This window comes from Triticum urartu, chromosome 7, assembly GCF_003073215.2.
Source record: "Triticum urartu cultivar G1812 chromosome 7, Tu2.1, whole genome shotgun sequence".
Classification (NCBI taxonomy): Eukaryota; Viridiplantae; Streptophyta; class Magnoliopsida; order Poales; family Poaceae; genus Triticum; species Triticum urartu.
The window spans coordinates 124,162,246-124,178,952 of record NC_053028.1 but is presented as its reverse complement, the minus strand read 5'-3'; the positions used below and the strand labels follow the sequence as shown (position 1 = coordinate 124,178,952).

Genomic DNA, 16,707 nt, shown 5'->3' with positions numbered 1-16,707 from the left:
ACTTTATGCATCGGACCATACTTTTTGTCTGTAAGCACCCGTCTTTTGAAGAGGATCCCGTTTCTCCATCCGAACCTACTTTTTTTTGTTATCCGATCCTACATGACATGTAAGGCATCACACTGGGGCTATGCATTGGCCATGCCCTAAGAGCAACTCCAACGGGCCGACCCAAACGGACGACGATTTCATCCGCCTTTTGTTCGTTTGGGTCGACCGTCCGCCCGGCGTCCACCCTGTTTTTCACATGGGTCGGTAGCGCGCCCAACGCGCCGACCCATATGTGCAGGCGTGGCCGGCTGGCCGTCCAATTTTGCATTGCATTCAACATATTATGAAATGAAAATTTAACAAACAAAATAGTACGTCGAAATAAATAGTATAGTTTACAGGCTAAATAAAAAAAATTCACATAGTTTTACAAATGAATAAAAGAAGATACATTTATTGGTTGCCAACATGAGTCTACATATACTCAACCAAATCATTTTGCAGTTGCACGTGAGTTTCCCAATCACACATGTCTTCATGAAACTGAGTGAACTGCTCAAATGTTGCCGCTACTCCATGCTCAGGCACAACATTCTCACCCTGAAACTGAAAGCCTTGATCGTACAGACGTTCCGGGCGCTCGTCTTCTACGATCATATTGTGCATGATCACACAAGCAGTCATCACTTCCCATAGTTTCTGCGTGCTCCAAGTATTAGCAGGATACCGAACGATACCCCATCGAGATTGCAAAACACCAAAGGCACGCTCGACATCCTTTCTAGCACTCTCTTGCTCTTGGGCAAATCTTTTCCTTTTCTCTCCAACAGGGTTGGGTATTGTCTTTACAATAGTGGTCCACTGAGGATAGATACCGTCACTCAAATAGTACCCTTTGTCGTAGTTGTGGCCGTTGACAGTAAAGTTCACCGGTGGGCTGTTGCCTTCGGCAAGCCTAGCAAACATCGGCGAGCGCTGAAGCACGTTATATCATTGTGTGATCCAGCCATGCCAAAGAAAGAGTGCCAGATCCAGAGATCTTGAGACGCCACGGCCTCTAGTATGACAGTGCAAGCCCTGACATGTCCCTTATACTACCCTTGCCAAGCAGAAGGGCAATTCTTCCACTCCCAGTGCATGCAGTCTATGCTGCCAAGCATCCCCGGGAAGCCCCTGCTAGCATTCATCGCCAACAAACGGGCTGTATCTGCAGCTGTCGGCTCTCTCAAGTACTCAAGGTCAAACACAGCAATCACAGCCTTGCAGAACTTATACAGGGACTCTAGGCATGTAGACTCGCTCATACGGACGTACTCGTCAATGAGATCATAGAGCACTCCGTATGCAAGCATTCGGATGGCGGCAGTGCATTTCTGATAAGAGGAGAAACCAATCTTGCCGACGGCATCCTCTTTGCACTCGAAGTAGTCATCATAGCCGACCACTCCCTCTCTAATACGGTTGAAAACATGCCTACTCATACGGAACCGGCGGCGGAATTTGTGATGTTTGAACAACGGGTTTGTTGTATCAAAGTAGTCCTTCCAGAGAAGGAAATGCCCGCTCTCTCGGTTACGATTCAACGCGGAAGGTGGCCCCGAATGGAGCCACGGAACAACGGCCGCTGGTTGTTGAGGTGGTGATGGACCAACACGGCAGCCAATATCACCTCTTCGTCGTCGGACGACGAATCGTTGGAGTCGCAAATGAAATTGTGGAAAAAGAACTCGTCGGCGGAGTCCATTTTCGTACCTTGGCAAACTGTCGAACAGCTTGCGGGCGTCGAAGAAGGAGACAGCCGGCGAGAGGAGACGCGGCACCCACAGACCAGCTAGCTGCCCTGCCGGCGTCCGACGAGCGTGCCGGTCGTATGTGGCGGGGGCGACGAGGCGTCTTCTTGGTCGCGGACGGCTGTGCGGTGAGGGAAGCGGCGGCGGGCGACTGGGGACAGGGGCGGCGTTGCTGGGCGGATGTGGAGGCGGCGGCAGCTGGAAGAGTCGCCGCAAAAATGGGCGACGACATCGGTGACGGAGGAGGCGGGGGAGGGGGGGTTGCTTGTTAGCCGGGGAGGGAGGCCAATGTGTCACAGACCAGCGGACCCGGGGACAGGAGTAAGCGACCGCGCACGCGTCCGTCGCGTGTCCGCACCAACACAAATCAGGCTAAAAAATATGCCGAAAATGGGTCGCCCGCGGACGAATAACGGACGCGCGTCCGTTTGAATCGACGCGTTGGGCCGCCTTTTCTATCCGCGCCGACCCAAACGAACAGCCGCAGACAAAATGGATCATCCCATTGGAGTTGCTCTAAGTGCCAAGCCTTAGCTTTGGAATTTTCCAAACTCTGTACAAGTAGTACAACCGAAGCGCCCGGCCTTCCATTGGAAAGGCTCATGCGTGTGCGCCGTCAGATCAGCTACATGGACGGCCCAGTTTACACGGCCGCACAAAACGTACTCTACCGCCGCCACGTCGGCGCGCTTCACCCGATCAGTGCTACGAGTTCTACTACTCCTCTGTACAATTTCACCATTACAGCGATGCTACGAGCTTGTCGCACTGCGCCGGCGCGAAGGACAGCAGGTCCCTGTGGAGGTCGTAGACGACGTGCGTGTTCTGCTGCTGGTAGTTGCCGATGACGGTCTGCTCCCCGGCCGCCGCGTCCAGCACCAGGCACATGACCCGCGCGCCGTGGTCCTCGAACACGTAGTTGCCGCGCGGCAGCTCCCAGTCGGCGCCGTCCAGGTGGAGCGTCAGCGACGGCACGGCCACGGCCCGCCGCCCCCGCCGCCCCCAGAACGGCGCCGTCGCCGGCAGCGCGAAGCAGAGGTCCAGCGCCGCGCCGGCCTCCGCGCCGATCACCGGCAGCCCGACCTGCGCCACGAACTCCGCCTTCACCGCCTCGTACACGTCCTCCGGCAGCGTCGTGATCGACGCGCCCGAGTCGATGATCGTCGACCTCAGCCGCCGCTCCGGCACCGGCAGCCGCTTCGAGCCGACGCTGATGCCCTTCAGCGAGAGGAAGTAGAGCGACGGCTGCGAGGGGTCCTTGAGCAGCGGGGTGGACTGGAAGGCGGCGCCGCTCCGAAGCTCGGCCGCCGGGCCGAGCGTCACCAGGCTGCTCTTGGACTCGAACATGGACGTGAAGCAGTAGGAGAAGCTGGTGACGCCGAGCTGCGACGGCAGCGACCACCGGCCCCGCCCGAAGCCGGCAATGCCGGTCTCGTTCGCCTGGAAGATGCCCTTGTTGAAGTGGCCGCAGCCGAACGTCAGCCGCCGCTCGGAGCGGCCGTCGGCATTGCCGAAGGTGAAGCGGTCGGCGGCGAGCTGGCCGACGGTGAGCGACTTGTCGCCGTAGTGGTAGACGTAGACGCAGCTCCGCTCGCCCCAGCTCCCTCCGCCGCCGCCGCACGACGTGAACGGGAGCGCGCGGCACAGCGGCGCGTCGCAGGGGAGCGCGGCGTAGGTGGAGGACCGGGCGGGGTCCAGGAGCGGCACCCCCTGATCGAAGCAGTCGAGGCAGGGCGCGCACTGCGTCCAGACGAGGTCGCTGCCGGTGTCGAGCGTGAGCGCCACGGGCCGCGGCGGCGTGCCCAGGGACAGGTGCACCAGGTACTCGTTCGTCACGATGCTGCCGCCGCCGCCGGCGCCGAGGCCGGCGCGCACCGGCCGGTCCGCCCCCGCCTCCGTCTCCCGCGACGACAGCAGCCGCCGCCGGCGCGCCCTGGACCGGTGCGCCATCCGGCGCACGAGCTCGGGCCTCGCGAGCCCGAGGCCGGCGTCGGCGTGCGTGAGCAGCGCCGCGATCCCGGCGCCCGGAGCGGACGCGGCGAACGCCGGCAGCGCGAGCAGGACCAGCAGCGTGGCCACGAGCTGCCGCTTCATGGCTGGTAGGTGGCTGAAGGCAGTGACAAAGATCGCCGGGAGCTAGTCGCGGGATTACGCTGCTTATTTATGTTCCATTTAGCAAGCTGCGTAGTCGTGATTGGATTAGTCATTGGATAATTCAGGGGAGCAGTAGTTGGGTGATGTGCCACTGCCTACTGGATGGCTACTTCTCGGCGGAAGCCAGTAACAGCAATCTTAAAATAAGATTGCTTGATAACCAAAAAATCAACAGCACTTTTGTTGCTCTTGCACTTGTCAGGGATCGATCCATGCCCTCGTTTGTGTGGTGGTTTGCATAGGTGCAACTGAATTCATGTTTTTGATGACTCACAGGTTTCATGTTTTGATGACATTTGTACGAAAGGTGTAATAATTTGGCTCTGTGCATCTCACGATGCTAAGACGGAGGGGGACATCTCGTAGGGCACAATGTGCTTTCGCGCGTGGAACGCATGCACGCGCTGCCAGAACGACCCCCCTCTGCTCCTGCCTACGAAATCCACGGATACGGCCAACCACACATCACACAACAACTCATTCTCCGTGGTTGAGTACGCCGCCATCCTTTGTACTCTAAAAAAACGACATGCCGTTCGAAAATAAGCTTAACGGCATTTGAACGAACACCTACCGGGCGTGGTGGTCGCCATGGACGAATTTGACCCCCGGGACAGGGGGGGGGGGGGAGTGTACCTGGCTACGGACGGGACCTGGGTGGACTACGCTAAGGCAAGCAGACGCGTTGGTGCTGGTTGCAGAGAGGTACCGCGGCGGTTTCGGAGGAGAAGGGTGCGAATGCAAAGTAAGGGGGAGAAGGGGTGGATTAAAAGAAAATGGGATCGGAAGAGGAAATTAGTGGACCAGGGTGTCGAGCCCTACATGGCTGTTGTCCAGACTCCAACAAAAATGCGTCTGAACCGCTCGGCGGCCGATGTAGCCCTGCGTTGGATGGCACAACACGTCCGGACCATACGGTCCGTACGTATAAGGGCGATCTGAGGGTCAGCATTGGAGATGCCCTTAAAGATCATGTACCCAAAAGATGTCTCTATGGTTAGCATATTTTAACAGTATAGGCGCCAAAGGTTCAGAGAAGGGTTCTCAAAGATGTAGCTAGCCTGTGTAATGAACCATTAACAAATATCGGTGTCCTTGTGCTGTGATTGCTTATCTTAAAAATCTCCTCCTGATCCTAAAAAAAAATATATCTCCTCGGATCTATCTTCCGATCATAATAGTGTTTCTTTTCTTTCATTTTACTACATATTTTTTGAAATGATCTTTTTACATATTATTTTTCTTTGTGAGGAACCTTTTTACATATTTACATTTGAAAATTCCGTCTCTGTCTCAACATCATACACGCTGAAATGGAGCACATGAATTTGGCTGTCAAACATAGGTCGGTGCACGGACTGGAACAGCATGTATAGTTTGACCTTGACGCCTCGTCGGCTACCTATGCATGTGGCTGGGCTGGATGAACGCGTGAGAAATCGAAGTATAGCAACGTGATGGTGAGTGAGAGCGTAAGAATTTTGCGTTACTGCATCTGTGGACATCGACTTGTGATTAAACCGGTCGACATGTTATGTTCTTCCGTAGGTGATGAGTAACATATCTCTTCTCTCCTACTTAGGCCTGTTTGTTTCAGCTTTTGCTTCTGCTTTTGCAGCTTTTTTACTTTACCCAAAAAATCATAAAAACTTCTAAATAGGTCCTTTTGGAGCTTTTATGGTTTTTGACAAGTCAATATAACAATATTTGGCTCCCGAAACCATAAAAACTCCAAAAGCATCTATTTAGAAGCTTTTATGACTTTTTGATCAAAGTGAAAAAGCTGCAAAATCAGAAGCAAAAACCCAAACAAACAGGACCTAAAAAGCGTGGAAGCCTAACGTTCCGTCGTTTGCTCGTTCTTCATCCAATCTTATGTAGGGCTCCATTCTCTTTTCATTTTGATTTTCCTCTCATTTCTTAATAAATCAATACACTTTTACTAAATAAAATTCTAGTCTTTACACAATCATACTAATATGGACAAATAAATCATGTGCTAAGTTAATAAAATATTTATGCTCTCATTGTAACGTACATGCAGTTATCCAGTCTATTTTTAAAAAGTATAAGGTTGTGTGGTCGATCGGCTCGTCCTTGGTCCAACTTAAGTACATCCTTCCTGCCTTTTCCCTCCCTCTCTTCTTTCTATTTTTCCTTCCATCTTTGTTTATTTTAGCATTTTTAGAAAACCGCATTAAATGCACATTATTCATTAACTTACCAAATAAAGCTATTTTGTCTTTGGTAAATCCTTCTTTTTTTTACGCAATCACACACACATCCTATAAATCACAGATTAATTAACCTGGAAGATTATTTATGCCCCGTTGCAATACACGATCAATTATCTACTCCCTCTATTCCGATTTACTCGTCGTGGTTTTAGTTCAAGATTTACTCGGAACGGAGGAAGTAGTAACTAATGGTGCGTTAAGTGCGGTATAGTAGTAACCCGCACGAGAGTATGAAGGTAACTTAGATGATTAGATTCCTTATGATGAAAGCAGCCTATTTAGATTTAGGACCTAGACTAGGCACATGTGTTTGCATATCTTTTGAATTTATTTCAGCCTTTCCGGTGCGAAAAAAAGAAAGAAATGGCACCGGAAAGGCACATGTGTTTGTGCAATAGTATGGCATGCCCGTCGACTAGATGGTGCTTGCGACGACTTCATCAGTCTCAAGACCCGCTGATCCAGTCTTTCAAAAATGCGCGTATGGTAGGATGTGAGCGTGAAGACTTCATTTTGTTAACCGATCAACCTTTTAGCCCCGTCAATCTTGACATGACATGACCCGCAAAAAAGCGTCTTGACATGACCAGTACTTTTGTTGCAATAAGATTTCCAGTAACACGTAGTTTTCATCAACTACCAGGGGGCGGAAGCGTCCTAATCCGCACCGGAAACTGCAGAGTCAAACAACGGTGGTTAGCTCCAGAACAAAGAAGCCAAAAGCGTGCAGCGGCTACATATATTCTCAATTGGTAGCTAACCGTAGGCGATCTGTTGCTTTGGCCTCTTATAAATCGGGACGAGACGTCATACCGATCGATAAAAGGCTAATTATTTCTCCGCGAAGAAACCTTTACCCGTCCCTTTTTAGGGTCATCGCCGTCGCGGATCAGGGCTATCTTTCTTGGTCTGTTCGTTTCGGCCAAGTTGTCTCTGTCGCCCGCTTGGATCTTAGTAGCAAGCAATCAAGCACGGTGGGGTTGCATTTGTGGCGTTGCTTTGAGTGATTAGCACTCAAGGCGCCGTAGAGCGATCTTGGACAGTGTTGGCGACGTATGTGTAGCAGCTGAGCATGGCATGGCCCGGGCTGAGAAACGGACGATTTCCTTCCTTCCTTCCTATCCATCGCGGGCTGGCGTGCACCGACCGAATATGCGCGCATGCTTAAAATCGCTAGTAGAAAGATACACGGAGGAAGGCTGAAATAGCATGATTAGCAAGTACTATCTAGGACTGATGATAGCGTACACCTCCAAAAATCTTGCTAAGTTTGACTGGCTACAGCTGGATACATCATTTGCTACTAATATTGTCGTGGTTTCTCACTGTTAGTCTTACGAGGTCAAGGCCAAATACACGAGTGTCTGGAAATGGTGCAATCTTTTCTGTTTTTTTAGCATGAGTTTACACTTCCAAGGAATGTTTTGCTAACAAAGGTGGAAGCGTCCGCCCTGCTATGGCCGATTTGCCTATTTAGAAATAATACATTTAATCTTTTCATGAAACTCTTGTTTTTAATGGTAAAATCTCTTCTTCATGTAGATAATCTGCCGTTGTACGCATTGGCTTCATATGCGGTCTATGCTACACCGAGCGGAGTACTAGTCGTTGTTCCTGATTGCGTGTATGCGGTTGGAGTGAGTGATCAGACATATTTTTACCCAACAAGAGCGACAACATAATCTTCGCTTGGGTCACACCCTCCTTCGACATGTGCATAGTTTCGGTTTCATATGATTTTGTTGTTGTCACTGTGCCACTCCTTTTACTTTGTCAGACTCTGTTTTAACGGCGTGCATTTTAGCTATGTAGAGACCGATTGTCATATTACGCTTTGTATTCACTTGATGCCACATTAGAAATGGATAAAAGCATCATTTATCAAAAGAAAAGGAAATGGTTTTGCAAAGACAAATATTGGGATCTCGAGCTTCCAAGCGCTGTAAACGACTCCTGTTAGGAAGAAGGGCCCAACCACTGCCACTAGCGACGTACGGCATGTCACGCCAGGCTCTGGCGGCAGCTAGTAGCATCTAGCGGCATTCACAATGACTAAACGTGTCACCGCCGAGCAGGACAAGATGGGTGGATGGGTCAAGCACTGCAGAATAGGCGCTTGCTTGCGTGGCGGCGATGTGTTTTTCAGTAGTTAACTGTGGATGATTCGCTCGTGTGTGCTCAGCAGTCCAAAGAAATGGGTGTGCAGAAATGAGCCTCGAGCTCGATGGCGTACCGAACTATGGATGGATCGCTGGACTGCGCAGGTCCGTCCTTCTTATTTCCTCACGACTCGCTGGATGTCATGGCAGTTGTTGTTTTGTGCTCTGTCACAAAAGCAGAGGGCCGGAGCAAATGCGAAGAAGAAGAAGAAGAAGTAGGAGCGAATTCCAGTATTTTATGTACGGTGTACCCGGCATGTCCACGTCCCGTTGGTTCAGAGCATCTACAATCGAACCCCTCAACCCTGCCTCATACGTCTGAGCGGGCCACCCGAACACTGTCCGGTCACGATTTTTTAACCCAGACAACCCCTTCAAACGGCCCTCAAACGTTCAGACTGACTGGCACCTTCATATTCAGCCAAATATGGAAATAATATACAGGCGCCTGGGCACGTCCGCCATGTCGGACCCGGCCCACGCTGGCTCACCCGACCCCGCATAAATTCTTTCTCATCCACTCACCAGACCAAACCCTAACCACTTCACTCCTCTTCCCTCCGCTCCCCGTCTGCCACTCAAGCTCGTCTCCGGCTCCTTCCGGCCTTCTCCGGCATGGCGGGAAGCGGATCCGAGTCATTCACCTCCAGATCCGTCGACCCCGAGCTCATCCCGCGTGGCCCTGAGGAGATGGTCGTCCGACTTGCGCTCTGCGGCACCCGGGAGGAGACCCTTGGACGGTTGCGCTCGGACTCCATCCGTCGGGAATCCATTGCGTCCGCCCAAATGGGGTATGGATCCGGCGCTAGGCCGGCCATAGCTGCCTCGCCGGAGGTCGTGCGGTCCGTCTGGCGCCCGAACGCACTGGCGGACACGCAACCCCTTCGGTGACGCGCCGAGCATCGGGACGAACCATGGGCCTCGTCCAACGAGGCCATGGCACGGTGTGCCGGCCGTGCAAGGCACCGGGCGCGGGAGGCGGCGGCGGCGGACGTCGGCGAGGCGGAGTCGCATTCTCCGGCGCCCCGTATGGCACATTAGTCCGGGCGCCGCAACTGCATCGTGGTGGACATCTACGGCTCGTCCCCGGACGGATCCATCATCAATCTGACGTCCACCGACACCGTTCGTGTTCCGGTCTCCGACGAGGAATAGTAGGGCATGGGAGACAGCGGGACCTTGAGTCCTATGAGCTAGCTCATGTACCATGCCCTACCCTACTTTGCCGGCGACCGGCCAACACTCTGAGGAGCGCAGCCGGCCGTCGGGCATGGCCAGAGCGGAGCCGGGCGAGCGGGGAGCGGAACTGGACGAGCTCCGCGCAGATTAGGTTTCACGTTGCATGTAATAATATGAACATGAGGTTTTTAATTGGACGTATTTGGATGTGAAATGCGTTTTCTAAAAGGTGACCAGTCACTGTCCGCGGATGCGTCCGGGTACGTCCGCAGGTGTTTGAGGGGTCGGATTTGACAACCTCTCAAACACCTCTGTACTTGTTATGTGGACACTCCTTTTGTGCTTGTTCTAGCTTAATCCACCGCCGCAAGTGTGACAAACAAGGGAAGGGGCGCTTTGGCTCTTGGCCAGTCATGATTCTAGCGGTATCTCAACTGCAGCCGCAGGTGTCATCTAGCTCGGTGCCAACATAGATCGATTTGGATGCTACCACCTTCGCAGGCAGGCAGGCAACGGGTTAATTAACGGGATCTCACCAATCACGTAAGCAGGAGGACATGCTAGCTTGCTGGTTTTGCCGGCCCATGGATGGGGATCTCACTAACCATGCACGCAAGTGGAAAGCAGGACCTCTTTGCACGTCTCGTCTAGGCGGCGTGCGTATTGGCCGAACAGTCGCCGTAGCGTAAGTGAGTGTTGACCTCCCAGCACGACGGAAAGGTTAACTTATTAACCAGCAGCGCAAGTTTCCACGCAGATGTGGTTGTGCAGTGCCGAACGCGTGCTCTCGATCGTTTGGATGGGTTCGGTTTGGACGTTGGGGATTCCGCCGGTGAAAGGCAAGAGAGATTGGCCATTTTGCTCTGCTATTGGTGGCCTACCGCCCACTCAATTTTGGGTAGTTTCGTGGAAATTGTTCCGCTTTACTACTTAAACGTGTTTGGTTCGTGGGAATTAGAGATTGAGAATGTGAGTTGAGGGGTGAAAAGTCTTTTGATTGAGTAGAGGGAATGAAAATTTAAGTGGCAAGAGGACTGAGGGTTGAGAGGGCTAATTCCCACCATTTTTTTTTCATGGTTACCCTGTTAATTCGTAGGTAGAGCTTCATCCTAATCCAATTCCCAACTTGTACCCAACAAAGGAATAGGAGTAAGAATCTACTTCTCATGTCTAATCCCTATACAATCTCCTACGTACAAACTCCCAGTCCCCTGCCCCAATGGTTACCGAACAGGTTGGACTTCACGGTCACATCCGTGGTGGCCACGACTAGTGCGCCAGGCAAGAAGGTAAATCCTATTTGATGCTCAAGGCGTCAAACATAGCGTGCGGCTGTACCTCGCTTATAGCAAGGTAGAAGTACCCATAAGCACAATTATACAGAAAGCAGTCTCCTTTATTCTCCTTTATTCGTATCTGGGGAAAGGGTTGGTCCTCCAAATTCTCTTTAAAGAATGTTAAAGCAGTACTGTAATTTTCTGGTGAAATGGAAAGTGGTTGCTACCATATTGTTTGTAGTGATTACATCATAATCCTCATCGGTTGTTATTGATGGGCCTTAGCATAAGCTTTAACAATTTTTCTGAATTGCCTAAAATGACAGTTTTTCTTAATTGTGAAGCTTCTAGAAGCTTCCAATCGGTGTGAAGTTTCTAGAAGCTTTGGACCAATTTTTTGGTTTGTCATTTTTTTCCAATTTTTTCTCTATTTAAATTCCTTTTAAAATTTTAAAATTTCATGACTATTATTATTAGTGCGCATTTTCGAAATTGGTGAACAATTGTCAAATTCATATATTTTTATTAATTTTTTGAACTCTTTTCAAACTCACAAACAAAATTTAATTTTGTTTGAAATTTATGAACAATTTTTAAATGCATTTTTTTAAATTCGCAATCTTTTCTTGAACTCACAAAATAATTCTTTCAAATTCTTGAAGTTTATACATTCCACCAATTTTTTGAACCAACAGGGTAGTAAAAGACAAAAATGATTGAAAATAAAATGTGCGAAATCTGTTGGTGAGCGAAGCCAATGGACGAAGTGAGCTACTAGGTCGTGCGCTAAAGGCATTGCGGAGAAGTCCCCGAATCAATCAATCAACAAGTTGAGAAAGAAGAAGCAAAACTTACGATCTCTTCGGATGCCATGAACAATGGCCACCTTGCCTCTAGCATATCAACCGCGCCACAAAACTTGGTGACACTAGTCTGGATGGCATGTCATCGATACAATAACGGCCTCACATTGCAAGCGTGGATGATGTGCATGTCATAGGGCACAATGTGCTTTCACGCGTGAAACAAATCATGCACGCGCTGTGAGAACGCTCCCCTCTGCTCCTGCCTATGAAATCAGCGGATACGGCCAACCACGCATCACACAACAACTCATTCTCCATGGTTGAGTATGCCGCCATCCTTTGTACTATAAGTAATGTTTGAGCAAAGTTTCATATCAATTCAGCAGAACATCAATTTTAGGAGTTGCTCATATATTTAACTGTGTGTATAAATTATAATCCAAGTTGTCTATGGTGCTATAGGTACATAAACCAGGTTTAAATAATTGCAATATCAATACATAACTATAAAAATTTCAATATTGATACATAACCATCGGGTTTCCGTACCAGATACATAACCACCAACCCTGCAAAGAAAAAAAAAAACATAACCACCAGGTTTCAGAAATGAAACCATTAAATTTGAGCTCCAGCTCAAGCACCATCTCATCAAAGGAATGATGGAAATGTGAAATAAAGTAATGCAGCTAAACACAAGTTTGAGAACATCCGATCTTTCACGGTGTGAACACTGTAATATTCAGAATCACTGTGAGGTATTTAACTGCGGCAATTCAGAAATTAGCTCTTGAAATTCAAAGACGGTCCAGTCAGCTTTGGCTGCAACTGCTTCTCTCATCTGGACACCAGCGTAACAGATGAACAAGTCTGCTCCACCAGGCTGCCGAGCCTGCAAAGAACATGTATATAAATTAAGCTACACACATTTTTGTCCATTCCTCATAGATATAGCTCCTTCATCGCACTAAAAATTAATAACACTAAGAATCGGTTAAATAGCTGCGTACACATCATTCATAAAAATATCATATGTTGGCCTTTGACGAGAATTAAATGCCATGAATCACTATTTAACATGTCGTTAGGAAGTCACAGCAGTTTTGTCCTCCGCACCCCCCTACTCCTAAGTACTACCTCCGTCTCAAAATATAAGACATTTTTGTAGGCTAAACATCTTACATTTTGAGACGGAGGTAGTACTAAGTGATGTCATTGTCTCACATGATTTAGGATCTGTAAAAAGATGAACTAGTGCAGTCTGCACTTATAGCCCTTCTTGCCACCTCATTTTATTGAAGAAACTCACTCTCCTGTTATTTACATCTCTAGTCAAATAACGAAGAGAACAACATGCAGCACCTGATGTGAGATTGAAAAACACAAACAGTGAGAAAGGAGTTGCAAATAAACAAATCAAGCTGCATCAACTGGCCACTTCCACATCTTTCCCCCATCAGATAAATGAATCGTGTCAATACGTGTTGTTTACTTTACCCAAAGAAACATATTTATTTTCAAAGGAATTATCCACAGATGTACCTCAAGATCAGTTGCACCATCTCCAATCATAACCAGCGTCTTGTAACCACGATCCTGAACACATGGAACAAGGTCACTTATGGGGCTAGAAATTAAGAACATAAATGCAACATCGGAAGTCACAGTTACACTAAACCTGTCTTATTTGTTGCACTGCTACTGCTTTACCCCCACTTCGAGAAGTGGGTTCTGTGGTATCAAATCCAGCATACTCTCCGGATGTACCAAATAGCAGTCTGTTCGCTATGATGTTTTCAGTAGGAATGCCAAGCTCAAATGCCACAGGCTGGAAGCAAGACAAATAGAAAACTAAGGGCTGCTTTACGCATGCATGTGAAAATTCAGTTGCAAAATTATATTTACAATTTTCTCAAGAGAAGAAAAAAGGAATTATAGTTTTTAGATCGGGAGAAGAAACATATCCTTGTTTAATGTTCCAACAAATAATATAGATGGGAATTTTAGCATTAATGTCTGTATTCAAACTATAGATATGTTAAAAGTAAAGCTTGGTGTGACATCCAAATATAACAATTATCAAAGTTTGAAGATTTTTTAAGGACAGGCAAATTTGACCATGTTCTGATATTCCAAAAGTACCAATAGTGCAGCCAATTAGTGAAGATATACCTCAATCATTTGTCTGAAACCTCCTGACACAAGGAACACTTCAGTATTATTAGCTATTAACGTTTTAATCAAATCAGCGATTCCAGGAGAAATCCTGCAGATACAAACATATTGCTTTTGATAAACATGTGGATGAACCAAGAAAATGAACAATGTGTGTACCTAACATGAAAATTACATCTGTTTTAGTGCTGAATAAATGACTAACGAATACCATATTAGTAGCATTATTCTGTAGTCAGAGATATTAGGAAATCTCTTATTAAGACACACAGCGAATAAGTCGGAAGGGTTATGTTGTGGTTGCAGGGCACGCAACAGCCTAACGGTGGAGACTCAAGTGGTATAAGCAGGTACTCCCTCCGCCCCGTAATATAAGAGCGTTTTTGACACTAGTGTAGCGTTTTTGACACTAGTGTAGTGTCAAAAACGCTCTTATATTATGGGACAGAGGGAGTAGTATTTTGTATCTCATTTAGTGGTATTAAAAAGAACTTAGACTTATTATCCTGAAATGTTGTTTTTCTCGTGGCACCAGACCAATTTTGCATATAGTGTAGCTAATATTTTTCATATTGGTGTAAAAAGAGAAGCCGAGTGAAATCAGGTAGGAATTCCTAAGATCGTTCTGTTATGTTCAGTGGCACATATCATACCATTCCAAATTAAGAATAACAAAGCTGTGGAATCTCAAAAGATCCATCTAGGAAGCAAATACGGCAGCTAAATAGTGCTTAACTTCTTGAATCAACCTGAAGTTGGGACTTGGATAAGGTTACCTGGGCGGCCTCTTCTCCAAACAGTCCTGAACTTGGGACAGAGATGGCTTGATTAACGAAATCCGGGCAGCAAGAGCCTCTTCAAATGGAACGGTCCCTGTCATTGCCCTGAGAACATTAGACCAAGATTAGTTCTTCCAAAGATATTACTCCGTCCGATCCAAAATAAGTGTCGCAGTTTTGAACCGGGGTAGTATATGACTGAAAACTGCGAAAATTATTATGATCGGAGGTAGTATATGCTAAGCACTAACATACTATGGAAAATGTGACATTTACTTTGTCGTCCACTCAGCTACTGCCTGCCCAGCCCCACAGAAATCAGCAAGCTCATCAATACCCTCATCCAAGCATACAGTGCTATCCACATCGAAGCACACCGCATCGGCACTGCGCCATGTCTCAAGAACCTCTGGGCATAAGCAGGAAAATCATCACATAAGCTAACCTAGATGCTTCTTGGGAGACGCACGTCACTTAACCAATTAGAGGAATTCTGAGTAAATACCACTAACCTTTCGAAGGCTGGCGGTTGGCTAAACAAGAAGAGGAAGGGTGCTTGGAGACCTTCATTGGTGCTGCCACCACGGCACGAGCTTGAGAGAGTTTGGCACAAGGGAAGAGTGGGTTTGCAGCTCTTATCGCTAACTGTGAAGTCTGTGCTGATCGAACTGAAGATAATGGAGAAACCGACAGAGTATGCCGTGCGCTGGTGCGTGCACTGATTGAACTGGCCATACCATGCACACCTGCTTGCAAATCAGAAGGAAACACCATTAGGCCAAAAACACAACCACCAAGATCATGTTACTCCAGCCAGCTCCAAGAGAAGGCAACATTTACTGCAGCGCGACTGGCACAAGGAAAAAGCCCCTGCCCCTAGGCCTGCTCGAACTCGTTGATGCAAAGCATCAAACAGCTCATGGGCATGCGCCCGGCGGTGCAAAGAGCGGCAAACACCGACGCCGGGCTAAAATTAAGCTCCAAGCAAGTGGAGGCAGAGCAGGAAGAAACTCGTACGCACGGCCGGCGACAGCATTGCGGCGTGGCCTATGATGTCTTGTCTGCCGAGACCCGATTGCTGACTGACCGACTGCCACCGGGGCCGACGTCCGCGCCCTCCTCACGCTGAGCCGCGCGCCTCGCCCTGCTCGCTGCGGGCCGCGACGGTGTCGGAGGGACGGCGCGGCGCATCACCTCCGACGGCGGCAGTACAGGCCAGAGCAGGGGTGGTTCCACGGCGGCCCGCCCTGCCCTGCTTGTATGGTGGGTCCGCTTGCCGCTGGCCAACGGCCATGGCGGATAGAGAATCTAGGAGAGGGCGGCATGGCTGAAATCTAGTACTAGCAAGGAACCAAAAAAGAAAAGAAAGATCGGATCGTGATCCGGGAACTCACACTTGCAGAACAGGAGAATATTCTTCGTCCGGTCGAATGGCGCGCCCAGGCGATACGAAGGATTTGCAGAACGAAGGTTGGTGACGGGCGGAGTGGCGTTCCTCCACCTACCACGTACCTGAACTGTGTTGCCATCCTCCGATGACAAGTGGGCCTACTGATTGGCTCTTGTTACCATCCACGAATGTAGGAAAATACAACTATTGCCCGTCCAATATCGGAAAATACCTGATAAAAAGTTTCTGGGAATTTTTAGTAATACAGAACAAAGTCAACAATCTTCGAAACTATTTTACGAACAAACTTGACTTACTGGCGTACTCAGTATTAAAATTTCGACAAAGAAAAACTCAAGTAAAAAATCTAAGCGAAAAAAACAAAATTTCTAGGAAACTATATTGTGAATATGTAACTCTAATGTAGTGCCGATTTTTTTCCGCCAACAATACCACGAAAGTCGTTTCTTCCCAAAAAGTTATACCCGAGTCTAACACTTGAGCAAGTTTGTTGTAAAAAAAAATCTTGAATTTTCGACATTGTTGCAATTACTATTTTTCACTACTTTGACTCTTTCAAAACACTTTCGCACAAAATAAACTTCACACAAAACTATTTTACGATCTGACTCTTTTAATAACACCACAAGCCATGACGTTTCTTCTCTATTTGGAAATGCCGGACTAACCACCGTTGCTCCCCTTCATAAATAAAATGGCAATATGAACAAGCTAGTTGAAACGCCAACACCCTTGGCGTTTCATGCTTG

At 48.4% G+C, this 16,707-nt stretch overlaps 1 protein-coding gene and 1 pseudogene across 2 annotated transcripts; both read right to left on the bottom strand.

Annotated features, from left to right (window-relative positions):
* Nucleotides 1-2,287: 2,287 nt before the first annotated feature.
* LOC125525737 lies at nt 2,288-3,980 on the bottom strand (annotated as a pseudogene).
* An 8,089-nt stretch (nt 3,981-12,069) lies between these two features.
* On the bottom strand, nt 12,070-16,075 carry LOC125523227 (phosphoserine phosphatase, chloroplastic-like). Of its 2 annotated transcripts, none has more exons than XM_048688279.1 (8): nt 15,942-16,075; nt 15,060-15,293; nt 14,824-14,956; nt 14,545-14,652; nt 13,766-13,859; nt 13,272-13,421; nt 13,136-13,189; nt 12,070-12,485 (listed from the first exon to the last, which is right to left on the bottom strand). In XM_048688279.1, the coding sequence occupies exons 2-8, from the start codon at nt 15,280-15,282 to the stop codon at nt 12,342-12,344; spliced, it is 906 nt and encodes a 301-aa protein (XP_048544236.1). In that variant the 5' UTR covers nt 15,283-15,293; nt 15,942-16,075; the 3' UTR covers nt 12,070-12,341. The 2 variants fall into 2 exon arrangements, with proteins under 2 accessions (XP_048544236.1, XP_048544237.1); XM_048688280.1 differs by having other exon boundaries at nt 15,060-15,296; nt 15,942-16,067.
* Between the last annotated feature and the right edge of the window lie 632 nt (nt 16,076-16,707).